Here is a 14,392-nt window from a genome sequence, read left to right as displayed (position 1 = left end):
TGGGGAAGACAAAGGGGTGGAGAATGCCACTGAAAGGACATGGGGAAAACAGGGGTGGAGAAGGCCGCTGAAAGGACATGGGGAAGAAGGCAGAGGGGGGAGAAGGATGCTGCCTGACAGGACATGGGGAAGATGGTGGGGGAGAAGGACACAGAAAGGAAATGGGGAAGAGGGAATGGGAAGAAGACGCTGGCAGGGAAGAAGACAGAGGTGCCAGACTATGGGGGGAGCGGAGGGAAAAAGATGGGTGCCAGACCAATTTGGGAGGGGGGAGAAAGGGAGAGGCACAGTAACAGAGCAAATGGAAGACACAGAGAGAAGAGAGGCAGTGGATGGAAGGAATTGAATGAGAACATGAAGAAAGCAGAAACCAGGCAATAAAGGTAGGAAAAAAATTCTTTTTTTTGCTTAAGGATAAAGTAGTATATTGTGTTGATAAAAATTTATAAACATTAGAGGCTCTGGTAGAAACCCGTTTACAAAGTATGTATTCTTCCCAATTAATATTTCCAAATTAATAAAGTCCTTTTGCTTATTTTTAAGTGGATTTCTACCAGAGCCTTTAATTCAGTAGCATAATTAAATGAAATAACTATTTCTGTAGTTTATAGGGACGGACGGGGACGTAGGGGATTCCTCGCAGGGACGTAGGGGATTCCTCGCGGGGACGGGTGGGGACGGAGGGGATTCCTCGCGGGGACGGAGGGATTCCTCGCGGGGACGGGTGGGAGTCCTCACGGGGACGGGCGGGACTTGGGTGGGGACGGGTGGGATTTCTGTCCCCGCGCAACTCTCTACTTTGGAGCAGGCAGGGAGACAGAAAGAAAGTGGGGACAAGAAGACAGAAAGAAAAGGGGGAGGGGGCAGGGAGAGAGGAAGAAAGTTGGCGGAGTGAACGAGGTCTGGAAGCATATAGTAGGCTGCAAGAAGGGAAGAAATATTGGATGCACAGTCAGAAGAATAAAGAGCAACCAGAGACTCATGAAATCACCAGACAACAAAGGTAGGAAAAATGATTTTATTTTCAATTTAGTGATTTTGAGAATTTATATCTGCTGTCTATATTTTGCACTATGGCCCCCTTTTACTAAACCGCAATAGTGGTTTTTAGCGCAGGGAGCCTATGAGCAGCGCGAAGCATTCAGAATATTTTTTTCTTGGTTTTTCCTCCTCTGAATCTAGGGTGTGTTTTATGGTCAGGTGTGTCTTATGGAGCGAAAAATACAGTAGTTGCACTTAGCAGGTTAGTTCTTAGCTACTTGTGTGTGTATTGTTCAGTGTTAAAAATGTTACATGTTAATCATTGTTTCATTTATTATAAGTCGCAGAGCAGAATGTGATTTGTGCTGGGGAAGCTCCCCCGTGCCTCTTGTTTCAGTGGAGTTTGATTGCTTTGGTACCGACTGAAGAGGGGACTGTTCTCCACCAGGGCTGCGGAGTCAGAAACATTTTTGGGTACCTGGAGTCGGATGGGTACCAGAAACTGAGGAGTCGAAAGAGTTATCCATTGACTCCTCAGCCCTGACTAAACATGGAATCCCATGTCTTGTAAAAGAAAGACTAGCAAGATAATCTATCATTGTAGCCTGATATGATAGGGTTGTGGATTTAACAAATGATTGGTTACTATATTTTGAATGGTCTTGGAATCTGGCAACAAAACTAACTGGCATTCTTAAGTAACCTTTTTAGCTGGCTGTTATCTGATTTCAACAGATGCTATACAAGAGGGTTTTTTCCAAAATTCCCTTTTGAGGATGTGCCAGCTAATCTTGAGCACGAGACTAAACTTGCCATATACTCATGTGCAATTCTTAGGTATTTTCTTTAGCTTCAATCTACATACCATGTTTTATCCCAGGACAAGCAGGCAGGTATTCTCACATATGGGGTGACGTTATCCGACGGAGCTTCGATGCGGACGCCTCACAAGCAGACTTGCTTGAAGAAACTAGAAGTTTCGAGTCGCCCACACCATGCATGCGCGAATGCCTTCCCACCCAGTGCACAGGGTGCGTCTCCTCAGTTCTTAGGTTTCCACGGAGCCGAGAAGTCTGTCTTTTTGGCTCTCTCCGATAAGTTCGTCGTTCTTGCCTTCTCTCACTGCAGTTTGTGTTTTTTTCTCACGAATCGCTGTGTTAGTCTTTCTTTCTTTAAAAAAAAAAAATTTGACCTCGTCCAGTACAGGCCGCTCGGCCGCGGCTCGCGGGCTTCGACTTTGCGTCGGCTGTCTTTTTGTCTATGGCCCAGCCTGTTACCGGTTTCAAACGGTGTCGCAAGTGCAAGCGCACGATATCCCTTACGGACCCTCACTGACGCTGCCTCAAGTGCCTTGGGCCAAAACATCCTACCTCGTGCCTGCCTTGCCAAACACTTAAGCCTCGTTGCGTTCTAGTGGATAAGATAACCTCTTTGAGATGGTCTTCTACTCTCTCGGCATCGAAGGTGTCTTCGGCATCAGCCCCGGTCGACGCCTCTCCTTCTACCTTGAACCTCATCAGACCTTCGTATTTTGGAGTGGCTCTCGCTTCGATGTCCTCGGCTGCCATATCTTCTCCTATTTCCTCAGGTCAGATAGCTCAGCACTCAGTTCCGCCAGTGGTGATTAAAGTTTCAAAGCTTTCCAAGTTGAAACACTCTCACACCACTGTGCGAGAACCTCTAGCCAAGGCAGGTGGGCTGGATTCAGACGCGGTACCCTCCTTGCTGGCTACACCCCAGCCCTCTTTGGAGGAGCAGATTATTAAAGTCCTCACTAACATGGGACCCACACTGCTTAATCTGCTTCAGCCTGGGCATGTAGAAGTCTGTGCCCCGGTCTGATCCTCCACACTCAATGCAGGGAGCGGAGTCTCGCAAGTGTCTGATCGTGCTTCCAAGCACAAAACGCATAGAGTCTGTGCGAGTGCATCGACAGGATGCCTCCCATTCTACCAAGGGAGTCCAGTCTTCGAAGTTGCTTCAGGGCTCCTCCACGCCTATAGATTTTCAATCAACTGCTTCCGAGGCAACCTCTGCTCGATATCACTCGAGACCTGCTTCGAGACATCATTCCTCAAAGCCTCGGTCTTCTCCAGCCTCGACAAGACCTCCAACTCCTCATTCTAAGTCTCCGATGCCGGCCCTGGAGGATATCCCGATGTCCAGTGCCTCATCCAAGTCTCCCGGTTCCTTCGTACCATGGTTTCCTGTCGAGGCTTCGTCTTCTTCGACTCCAGTTGCCTTGAAGTCCTCGAGTCCTTCTCGAAGCCGTGCCACTGCAGATCAGTTATCTTTCCTCATTTTTGAGACAAATGGCTGTAGACTTAAGCGTTCCATTGGACACTGGTTCTAAGTACTCTAAAGAATACCTCGAGACCATGCCTCTTCCTCAACCTCCGGCTGAGTCTCTCAATCTGCCATTACACAAGCTTCTTGATCAGACTTTTACTAGATGCATGGAATGCATGGAGACTCCTTTTTCCATTCCAGCATTTCCAGTAAAGTTGGATGCCAGATATAAAACAGTGCATCATAAAGGTTTTGACAATTCCCAATTGTCACATCAATTTTTGCTTGTGGAATCCTCTTTAAAGAGATCCCATCCTTCCAGAGTGTATGCCACAGTTCCTCCTGGCAGGGAAGGGAAGACCATGGATAAGTTTGGATGCTGCATTTACCAAAATGCTATGAAGTTTTCGAAGGTCCTCAATTATAACTTTCATTTTATTACTTATTTTGAATTTCTTTTGTGTCTTCTCCCGAAGTTTTTGGGTTACTTAGATGATAGCATGCATTTTGAGTTCCAAGAAGTCATTGCTTCTTTTTCTCAGTTGCGTATCCATCTTTTGCAATCATCTTATGATGCCTTTGAGCTCTCTGCCCGAGCAGCGGTTTGTTCTGTGGCCATGTGTCGTCTAGCCTGGCTTCGCTCCATAGACATGGACTCTAACCTCTGGGTTCTTTCCATCATCAAGGAAGGATACTCTCTTCATTTCAATCAAGTTCCTCCAGAGCTTCCTCCAAGAGAGTATCCTTCCAGTCCATCTCAGACCGCCCTTCTTCTTCAGGAAGCTCAAGCTCTGCTTCGTCTCCATGCCATCGAACCAGTTCCCTTGGAACAGCAGAACAGGGGGTTTTACTCCCGTTACTTCCTTGTTCCAAAGAAGACGGGCGATCTGCGACCCATTTTGGATCTCAGGACTCAACAAATTTTTAGTCAAAAGTTTCGAATGTTGTCCCTGGCATCTCTCTCTCCCCTTCTTGAGCAGAGCGATTGGTTATGCTCTCTGGATCTCAAGGAGGCCTATACTCGCATCCCCATTCACCCGGCCTCACGTCAGTATCTCAGATTTCAGGTGGGGAATCTGCATTTTCAATACAGAGTACTACCCTTCGGCCTGGCCTCGTCTCCCAGTGTGTTCACCAAGTGCCTGGTTGTGGTAGCGGCAGCTCTACGGAATCATGGCCTTAAGGTATTTCCCTACCTCGATGACTGGCTCATCAAAGATTCCACCTCTCAAGGGGTTATTCTAGTGACCCAACGGACTACCTGGTTTCTACAAAGTTTGGGATTCGAAATCAACTTTCCCAAATCTCAGCTTCAACCCTCTCAGAATCTACAATTCATTGGAGCTGTTCTGGACACTGTCCAACTAAGAGCATTCCTTCCTCAACAACGTCTGGAAGCTCTTCAACTCTGTCATACAGTGTCTTCCCGCTCTTCCATCTCAGCGAGACACATGATAGTGCTTCTGGGTCACATGGCCTCCACAGTACACGTGACTCCTTTTGCCAGACTTCACCTCAGAATTCCTCAGTGGACCCTGGCATCTCAATGGACACAGGTCTGCGATCCTCTTTCTCAACACATTAACAGTCACTCCTTCATTGAAGCAGTCTCTCCATTGGTGGATGCTCTCTTCCAATCTCTCCAGAGGCTTGCTTTTTCACATGCCCCTTCATCAGAAGGTCCTCAAAACAGACTCGTCGACCTACGCTTGAGGCGATCATCTCGATGGTCTCCATACTCAAGGCCTCTGGACCAGGATGGATCGTCAGTGTCATATCAATCAGTTGGAACTCAGAGCGATCCTCAAAGCTCTCCATGATTTTCAACATCTCCTTCACGACACAGTCCTTGTCCGCATGGACAACCAAGTCGCCATGTATTATGTCAACAAACAGGGAGGGACGGGGTCTGCCTCCCTTTGTCAAGAAGCTCTGGAAGTTTGGGACTGGGCAATCCGTCACAATACCTTCCTCAAAGCTGTCTACATTCAAGGGGCTCAGAATTGCTTGGTGGACAATTTGAGTCATCTTCTGTAACCTCACGAATGGACTCTCCATTCCTCATCTCTTCATCACATTTTCTCACAGTGGGGAACGCCTCAGATAGACCTCTTTGCAGCTCCCCAAAACTACAGACTGCCTCAGTTTTGCTCCCAGGATATACTCTCTTCACCGCCTCGAGGCAGATGCTTTTCTTCTGGAATGGACAAATCTTTTCCTCTATGCATTTCCTCCATTCCCTCTCATTCTCAAGACTCTAGTCAAATTGAAGAACGATCATGCCACCATGATTCTAATAGCTCCTCGGTGGCCGAGACAACCATGGTACTCCCTTCTACTTCAACTCAGCAGCAGGGAGCCATACCTTCTACCAGTTTTTCCTTCTCTGCTTACACAGTCAAGGATCTCTGCTTCATCCCAACCTGCAGTCTCTACACCTGACAGCCTGGTACCTCTCAGCATAGCCCCTCTTCAGTTTTCTCAATCTGTAAGAGATGTTTTAGAAGCTTTTAGAAAGCTTACAACTAGACAATGCTAGCACCAAAAATGGACTAGATTTTCAACATGGTGTTCCTCATCATAAGGAGCCTCAACATTCCTCCTTATCTGTTTTGGACTATATTTTGCACCTATTCAACTCTGGACTCAAATCTACATCCTTTTGAGTCCATCTCAGTGCAATTGCAGCTTTTCATCAGCCTATTGAAGGGAAACCCCTCTCTGCTTATCCCGTGGTTTCCAGATTCATGAAAGGACTTTTCAATGTCAAACCTCCTCTCAAACTACCGCCTGTGGTTTGGGACCTCAATGTTGTCCTTCCTCAACTCATGAAGCCTCCTATTTGAACCAATTGATAAGGCTCATTTGAAGTATCTCACTTAAGTGGTGTTTCTCATTGCCTTCACTTCTGCTCGACGAGTCAGTGAGCTACAAGCTTTGGTTACTGATCCACTATTCACTGTGTTCCATCATGACAAGGTGGTTCTTCGTACTCATCTGAAATTCCTGCCTAAAGTGGTTCCTAATTTCATCTCAACCAATCTATCGTACTTCCAGTGTTTTTTCCAAAGCCTCATTCTCACCCTGAAGAATCAGCTCTTCATACTCTAGACTGTAAACGTGCTTTGGCCTTCTACTTGGAACGCACCAACCACACAGAACTGCTCCTCAACTTTTTATTTCTTTTGATCCAAAAAAGTTGGGACATCCAATTTCTAAACGCACCATCTCTAATTGGATGGCGGCTTGTATATCTTTCTGCTATGCCCAGGCTGGATTACCACTTCACAGTAAAGACACAGCCCATAAAGTCGGAGCAATGGCAGTTTCTGTAGCTTTCCTCAGATCGACACCGATTGAGGAGATTTGCAAGGCTGCTACTTGGTCCTCGGTTCATATCTTCACTTCTCACTATTGTCTGGATGCATTCTCCAGACGGGATGGTCAGTTTGGCCAAACAGTTTTACAAAATTTATTCTCCTAAGTTGACAACTCTCCCACCATCCCATTCTGGTTAGCTTGGAGGTCAACCATATGTGAGAATACCTGCCTGTTTGCCCTGGGATAAAGCACAATTACTTACCGTAACGGGTGTTATCCAGGGACAGCAGGCAGCTATTCTCACAACACACCCACCTCCCCTGGTTGGCTTCTCGGCTAGCTAACTGAACTGAGGAGACACGCCCTGTGCACTGGGCGGGAAGGCACTCGCGCATGCGCGGTGCGGGCGACTCAATACCTCTAGTTTCTTCAAGCAAGTCTGCTTGTGAGGCGTCCGCATCGAGGCTCCATCGGATGATGTCACCCCATATGTGAGAATAGCTGCCTGCTGTCCCTGATAACACCCGTTACGGTAAGTAACTGCTTTTTGCTCCATAAGACGCACCCTAAATTTAGAGGAGGAAAACCAAGAAAAAAATCCAAATGGTGTCTCGCTCTCACTCTCTCCTATGTCCCGATTTTGTGCCCCCTCACTGCCTTCCAGCCTTTGTCCTTCCAACTTCCTGCACCGAAGCTGGCCTGCTGGGCCGATTCCTCCTCCCTGATCCGCCACTCACCACTGCTGCCGCAACTCCACGAAGGGAAGGGCTGGCGCTGTGCAATCAGTCCCACAAGCCCTAGACCTTCTCTCTGACGTCAGAATTGACGTCGGGGGAGGGGGATAAGGTTTCTGGGCTGGCTGCATGTAATCGCTGCACCCGTCTGGCCCTTCCCAGCAATTTGTTCTGTGCCGGCTCCCTGCTCGTCCCTCGCTCTTAGGCCGCAGCGATGCCATGGCTTGCCGTACTGCGCTAACGAGTTTGACCCATTGCTGAGCCAGGCATGTGTCCTCCGCAGCTGATGCTTCGTCCGGCGTGGAGCACTCACCCTTCGGCAACTTGTCTTCACAGCGGCAGCAGTGGGAGGTAATTAAATCCAGCAGGCAGGTTTGGGGAAGGGGAGAGAGGACAAAGGCTGGAAGGCAGTGAGGGGAACATAGGGAGGGAGGAAAGGACAGTTGGCTCTGAGGGAGGGGGAGAGGACAAAGACTGGAAGGCATTGAGGGGAACATAGAAGGGAGGGAGTGAAGGAGGAAGGGACAATTGTTGGGTCTGAGGAAGGAAAGAGAGAGAAAAATCGCCAGACAGGGTGGGAGAAGGAAGAGGACAAAGGCTGGAAGGCTTTGAGGGGGACATAAGAGGGAGGTAGGAAGGGACAATTGTTAGGCCTGAGGGAGGAAAGAAAGAAATCATCAGACAACAAAGGTAGGAAAAATGATTTTATTTTCAATTTAGTGATCAAAATGTGTTGGTTTTGAGAATTTGTCTATTTTGCACTATTTGTCTATTTTTCTATAGTTGTTACTGAGGTGACATTACATAATTTAAAAAGTCATCTGCCTTGACATCTGTGCCCTATCCCGGCTTACCACTAGATCAGTGTTTTTCAACCTTTTTTGGGCAAAGGCACACTTGTTTCATGAAAAAAATCACGAGGCACACCACCATTAGAAAATGTTAAAAAATTTAACTCTGTGCCTATATTGACTATATATAAAGTAATTCTCTTGAATAGGAATCAAATAAACACAAAAAGTATTTTATAATTACTTTATTATGAAATATTAAGTAAACAGAATAGTGAAAAATTATAAAATACTTTATTCAGTGCGAAACCTGGGCCTGTTTGGCTGAACACAAAGCTGATATTCTGGCTGGAATCGAAGAAAGACACACACGTAGCTCTTAGTCAACAGCTCTCAGTCTCTCTCTGTATTTGGTTTTTATAGCATACAAAAATAGACAAATATACCCTCCATCCTTTTTATTAAACCACAATAGCAGTTTTTAGCGCAGGGAGCTGCGCTGAATGCCCAGCGCTGCTCTTGACGCTCATAGGCTCCCTGCGCTAAACCACTATTGCGGTTTAGTAAAAGGTGACCATATTGTAAAATATAGACAGCAGATATAAATTCAGAACTGTGCATAGTAAGTGAAGGGAAGTTTTCATCTCTGGGAATTTACCCAGTTAACTATTAAGTTATTTGGGCAAATTCCTTTGAAAACTGTGGTAATACTGCCTCCACTTTGCTAAATTTAAAATAAAATCATTTTTCCTACCTTGTCTGGTGATTTCTGGTTGCACTTTCTTCTTCTGACTGTGCATCCAATCTTTCTTCCCTTCTATCAGCCTGTATGCTTTCTCTCCACACCTCATTCCCTCCCCCAACTTTTTCTTCCTCTCTCCCTGACCTTTCTTTCTTTTTTTCTGTTTCTCTTTCCTTCTGTTTCCCTGCCTGCTCCCTTTCTTTCTTTCTCCCTGCCGTTCCCCAAGCCACTGCCACTGCCGCTGCCATCGGGGAACAGGACCCACCAATGGATAACAGGCCCCAAAGCCGATGCATGCTCTCCCTGATGTCAATTCTGCAATCGGAGAGGAAGTTCCGCCCAGCCAGGCAGCGATTGGCTGGCCCGAACTTCCTCTCCGACTGCAGAATTGACGTCGGGGAGAAGAAGACTTACCGGCTCGATAGATTAGATCGCCAAGACAAAGTGAGTCCTGGGTGATCGACTCACTTTGCCTTGGCGAGCTACTGGCGCCCCTGCCTTGGGCCCCCTGTCAGCTCCGGGCCCCTGAATGCAGGACTGGTAGTACTGCCCTGATGGCGGCCCTGCGGCAAGCCGCGGAACAGCGGTTGAAAAACACTGCACTAGACCACCAGAAGGGGGGTGGTGCAGAGCCTGGCAGAGAATTTGGTTCAGAATGTGTTTTTTCTTTTCCTCACCTAAATCTAAGCTGTGTCTTATGGAGCAAAAAATACAATAAATTTACGAATTTTACATTAGTAAATGTAAAATTGAAGTTTGAATTCCTTGTTTTATAGCTTGGCTGCATATAGAAATAAGAATAGTAAGCAGTGTGTCTAAATTCTTTTGATTTAATATTGTGGCTGTAGATAACAAGTATATATTTATTTTCAGAAATTTGCTTGTAATGGTACCGTGATTGAGCATCCAGAGTACGGAGAAGTTATCCAGCTACAAGGTGATCAGAGAAAGAACATCTGTCAGTTTCTCTTAGAGGTAAGCAAATTTTAGATGTTCATACATTTCCAGACCTATATTGTCTAGTTAGCTAGCTACATTTTTGCTGCTGACTATAGGCAATTGACTCGAATACACTATTTCCCCTGCAGTAGGAATGGTGTCCTGAACCTTAGGGTACTCTGTCCATTCTTGTGAACATACTGCAGAAAGATGTCTTGTCACAGCTTTTGAAACACCCTTCTCCCAGGAGTCTGCTGCCTCTTCAGTTTCTCTTTCTGCAGCGCATGAAAGGTGTCTTCTGATTTGCTCAGTTAATTATTTTGTGAGTTTTGTGTGTGTGTGAGGGGAGTTCTTCTCTAGTTGTGGTCTTTTTGTGACCCTTTTGGTAAGGACCTATTGTGCCTGTGTGGAAAGGAGTAGATTTTAAATCTGTAGCTGGCAGGTGTAACCTTTGAGCTGTTCAGCGAAGTAGCCAAGTGGAAGCATAGGGCCTCTCCTAGAGCAGCTGCACTTGAGAGGAGCTGAGGCAGGCAGTTTCAGCAACATTTCCACAGTACATGGTCTGTCAGGCTGTGACAGCCTGTGGGGAAAAATTGGTGGGGGGGGGGAGAGGTTGTCTTCAGAAGTTGTTTTTTGTTTTTTTTTTTTGAATTGTTTCTGTAGCTAGTGTCTGCATCCCTCCAGACTGGCAAAGATGGATGGGTTTGCGCTCCTCTGCCAACAGTTGGAGAATGGGAACAAACTGAACTGTAGTAGTACAGGTAGGCTGTGCAGTTCCCCTGAGATCAGTTTGTTTTCAGTCCAGCAATTGGAGGTGGTAAGCCTTTGTTTAAGAGAGAAGACAGTTGTCAGTTGGGAATTCCATTAGAAAGGATAGAAAGTAGCCATGGCTGGAGGTAGGGGCCCACAGGGATCCCTTCTTTACTTTGGGAGTGCTACATTCATGTGGCAGAGTGTCACCCCCATTGCCCCACCCCTCCTTTAATTAGGGTTTCCTATCGTATTAGCTGGCCAGTGGTGGGGAGGCCAGATTTCCCTTGCTGCCGCAGAAAACAGGGAATGTGCCCCCATTCCAAGACTTTGTTCGTAGGCCTCTTAGCGACCTTGGGGGAACATTTTGATGGTTTTCTTCTTTGGTAGGAAACTTTGCCAGATTGGATGAGTCATCTGCTGAACTCCCACTTTGGGGGTGGGGGGGTTGATACGGGTGGCTGGGTAACAGAGCTGCTCTTCTGTTTGGCCAAGCCTTAGCACGGCATACTTTGTCAAAGATTATGATGGTTGTGATAGCAGCCTTATGCAAGGAGGGCATTCTGGTTCATCCTTATGTGGACAACTTGACTCGGATGAAATACTTCCCGGAAAGTTTGTGGGCCATGGCTCAAGTAAGTGGAGCTGCTGAAGTTGTTAGACTGAGGAGTCAACGTAGCCAAGAGTTGGTTGACTCGGTCCCAATGCTTGGAATTAAAGAATGACACAGTGGATGTTACCTGCGGCTAGCTACAAGTAGCTGCGGATAACCCACCAAACAGTGGAGGGGGGGAAAGGTGCTCACAGCAGGTATGGGAACAAGGCCATCCACCTTGAAAACATAAATCCAATGGAAACTAAAATCAATTTGTCATAAGGAAAAGGGGAATAAATCAATCTAATTTGATAGAAATTTTTTTTTTTAATGTCACTATTTGCTGTTTTTGCATATTTATGATATTAACAAATATGTAAAGGACAACAAAATATTTTCACATAAAAACCTGGGAGAGAGCTTTTGGAGAAAGGTTCCTGGCAAAGGAGAGTGGAGCACTGTGATAATTACCTATTGGAGACGATTGGAGCAAGGTCAGTGATTGTGCACACCTTGAGTTTTTGTTGATAGTATAATTTCAAGGTTTTTTCTATGGGGAAGCGCAAAGCCAAAATTAAAGTTTCAACCCCTTGTCGCCAATTGACAAACATTTGATGTTTGCAGTGACAAAACACTATCCAGTCTAAGAAAATGGATCAAATATCAGGAGCTTCACTTAGCTCTCCAGAAAGAACTCTTCCTCTCCCTCCAGAAGTTCCTGTTAATCTGGGTCCTGAAGTTGGTCCCAGTGCTTCTGGGGAAGCCTCAGAGCCTCAGGTCTCTCAGACAATATCATATACGAAATTGCCTCAAATTACTTATTTACCTGAAGGACTAGAAAGCTCTGCTGAGAATAAACAGGAAGTGTCCTTAAATGATTTGTGGCAAATTAATATCAGGATGGAGAAAATGTTGAAATAGTCATAACCCAATCTCGGGGTTTTTCCAAAGAAGTAGTCAAAACTGGAAAATGTTTGACTCAAATATAAAAATTCTAGATGCGCGCATGACTAAGGTAGAGAAACAAATTACTAACCTACAGGCAGTTTCTATGTCTGCTATGAAGGATTCTCACTCAATTCATGTTAAATTAGAAATAATGGAAAACACAACAAGGTACGGAATTTACGTCTAATTTCCTTGAACACACATCCCCTGAGATCCTTTTTTCAGAAGTATCTCAGAGAGATATTGGGGATTACTAATTCAGAATCAATGCCTATTTCATCACTTTATTATATTCCAAAAAGGAAAAAAAATTACAGTGGAACAGGGACTAGACCAATTGGCTTCTATTGATGTAAATTTGACAGAATTTTTGGAAGACTCACAGGACACAATACAAACCAGGTCAACTTTTAGTTTCATGAAAGTGATAAGGCATTGATAATGAAATTATATTTTCAGAATAAGCAAGCAGTGTTCTGCGACGCTAGATTTCAAATATTTCTAGATGTGGCGAGATCAACACAGCTCAGATGAAAGGCCTTTTTGGCTCTTTAAGTCTAAGGTTGTGGAATCTGGAGCCACTTTTTTTTTTTTAATATCCATGTAAATGCTTAGTAACAGCTCAAAGGATTGTTTTTCGATCCGCTTCAATTGGAACATTTCCTTGAACATTGAGTTTTTCTTCTGTTATGATGCTTGAATTGGAAGTTGTGATATTTCACTGAAATTAGGAGTTCATAAATGCTAACCTTTCTTAAAGTAAAGGGTATATACCCATTTTTGGATTTCCTTATTTCATTAAGATTTTTCTCCCCCCAAAATGTGGGCTTGATGGGATTTGTTTATTGACTATCTGTGATATAAGTTGTATACATAAGTTTGTTTTATTCCTTTTTGTACATTTACTTGATTGATGTAAATTGATAAATCTGCAATAATAAAAAACCCCACAAAAACTGTTATAGTCGTGGCCACTGAGGGGCACCCCACTTCAAATCTAGCATGCACCCAATATATGAGGGAGAAAAGTCTCAGATTAAAATAGAAGTGCATATACCAAAAGGTTCAAGTTAAACTGCTTTGAAAACTGTCATAAGAGGAAAAAAAAAACCCCCAACCTTCCTCATAAATAGCTTAGATTCAGAAATGCGAACTTCCACCCAGAAACAAGCTCAAGGACTGCTGGAAAGGGATAACTTGAGCTCCAACACTGTCGCATCTCTTCAGACCTCCCATAGGTCCTCCCTGGTTCCTTGCTATTAAATTTTCAGTTACAATTTGTCTAGCTGATATTCTCAACACTTCTTTCCAGTATTTCTTGGATTGGAACATCTAGTATGATTTTGTATTGTAGAACTTATATTGGCTTTGTCTGTCCTTGCTGGTAAGCAGCATAAAATGTTTGGGAATTTTTTTCACTGTTAAGTGATCCAGTTTTTCCAGTTTCCACCTATCTTTGTGAACTGCAAGAGCTGCTTGTGTTCAGTGAGGTTTTTGTGGGTTAAGTAAACTTAACATAGTTTCCTAAATTAGTTGCTGTGTTCATGCTTTTTAAATTTTTATGTTTTTTTTCTGTGCTAGATTGGCATCGTCAAGGAGGAGCAACTTAAAGTTCATGGCTTCTGAAATGTGTATAAACACTTGAAGAATCGTTTGTGGATTTTTCTCTTGTCATTGCTGGGTACTTCACAAAAAATGAATCTTTGCAGTATATGGACTTTCCACTTGTCTGAGCATTCAACATTTAATTTGTATTTGTATGACCACAGAGGTGTGATGTGTAGGCTAATAACACATAAGAAAACAGCTGTAAGATGGTAATGGAAGACTTTTGTGATTTTTAGCACATTTCCAATGGAAATGTTTTAGTGCTGATTGTTCAGTTTCTTTTCACCAAGATGTTTTTGTTGTAATAAAACCATGTTATGTTGCTACTCAACAAAATTGTCTTTATTGGTGGTTAATAGATAAACTGATCACTACTAAACTTTCAAGAAATTACTTAATCTTGGGAATTACGACTAAAACAGGTACAAATTGACATCTTACCATAACTGTAGATTGTTGGTTTCATACCTTTTTTAGTAGTGGTGCATTTTGATTAACCTTTTAATTGTGATTAAAATTGTTTTTTACCCACTGCAGCTCCTCATGACTCCAGATAACAGAGTTAAGTGATTTGCACAGTGACAAGGAGCTTTAATGTGGAAAATAAAATATAACCATTAATTGTGCAAATCTATTAGAAATTTTAATAAAAAATGCAGCCCTAAAAATATTTAAAAATAGAATGAAATAACTG

The 14,392-nt window shown here is 44.3% G+C and overlaps 1 protein-coding gene across 1 annotated transcript in view; it reads left to right on the top strand.

Moving 5' to 3' along the window:
- Nucleotides 1-14,034, top strand: part of EIF1B (eukaryotic translation initiation factor 1B) — a 32,363-nt gene extending 18,329 nt beyond the window's left edge. The window contains exons 3-4 of the mRNA XM_033930405.1: nucleotides 9,732-9,833; nucleotides 13,672-14,034. Coding sequence (XP_033786296.1) covers nucleotides 9,732-9,833; nucleotides 13,672-13,716 — 147 coding nt within the window. The 3' untranslated portion in view covers nucleotides 13,717-14,034. The remainder of the gene's footprint in view (nucleotides 1-9,731; nucleotides 9,834-13,671) is intronic.
- The last annotated feature ends 358 nt before the right edge of the window (nucleotides 14,035-14,392 follow it).

This window comes from Geotrypetes seraphini, chromosome 2, assembly GCF_902459505.1.
Source record: "Geotrypetes seraphini chromosome 2, aGeoSer1.1, whole genome shotgun sequence".
Taxonomy (NCBI): domain Eukaryota; kingdom Metazoa; phylum Chordata; class Amphibia; order Gymnophiona; family Dermophiidae; genus Geotrypetes; species Geotrypetes seraphini.
The sequence above is the reverse complement of the archived record's forward strand: the minus strand, read 5'-3'. Positions and strand labels throughout refer to the sequence as shown.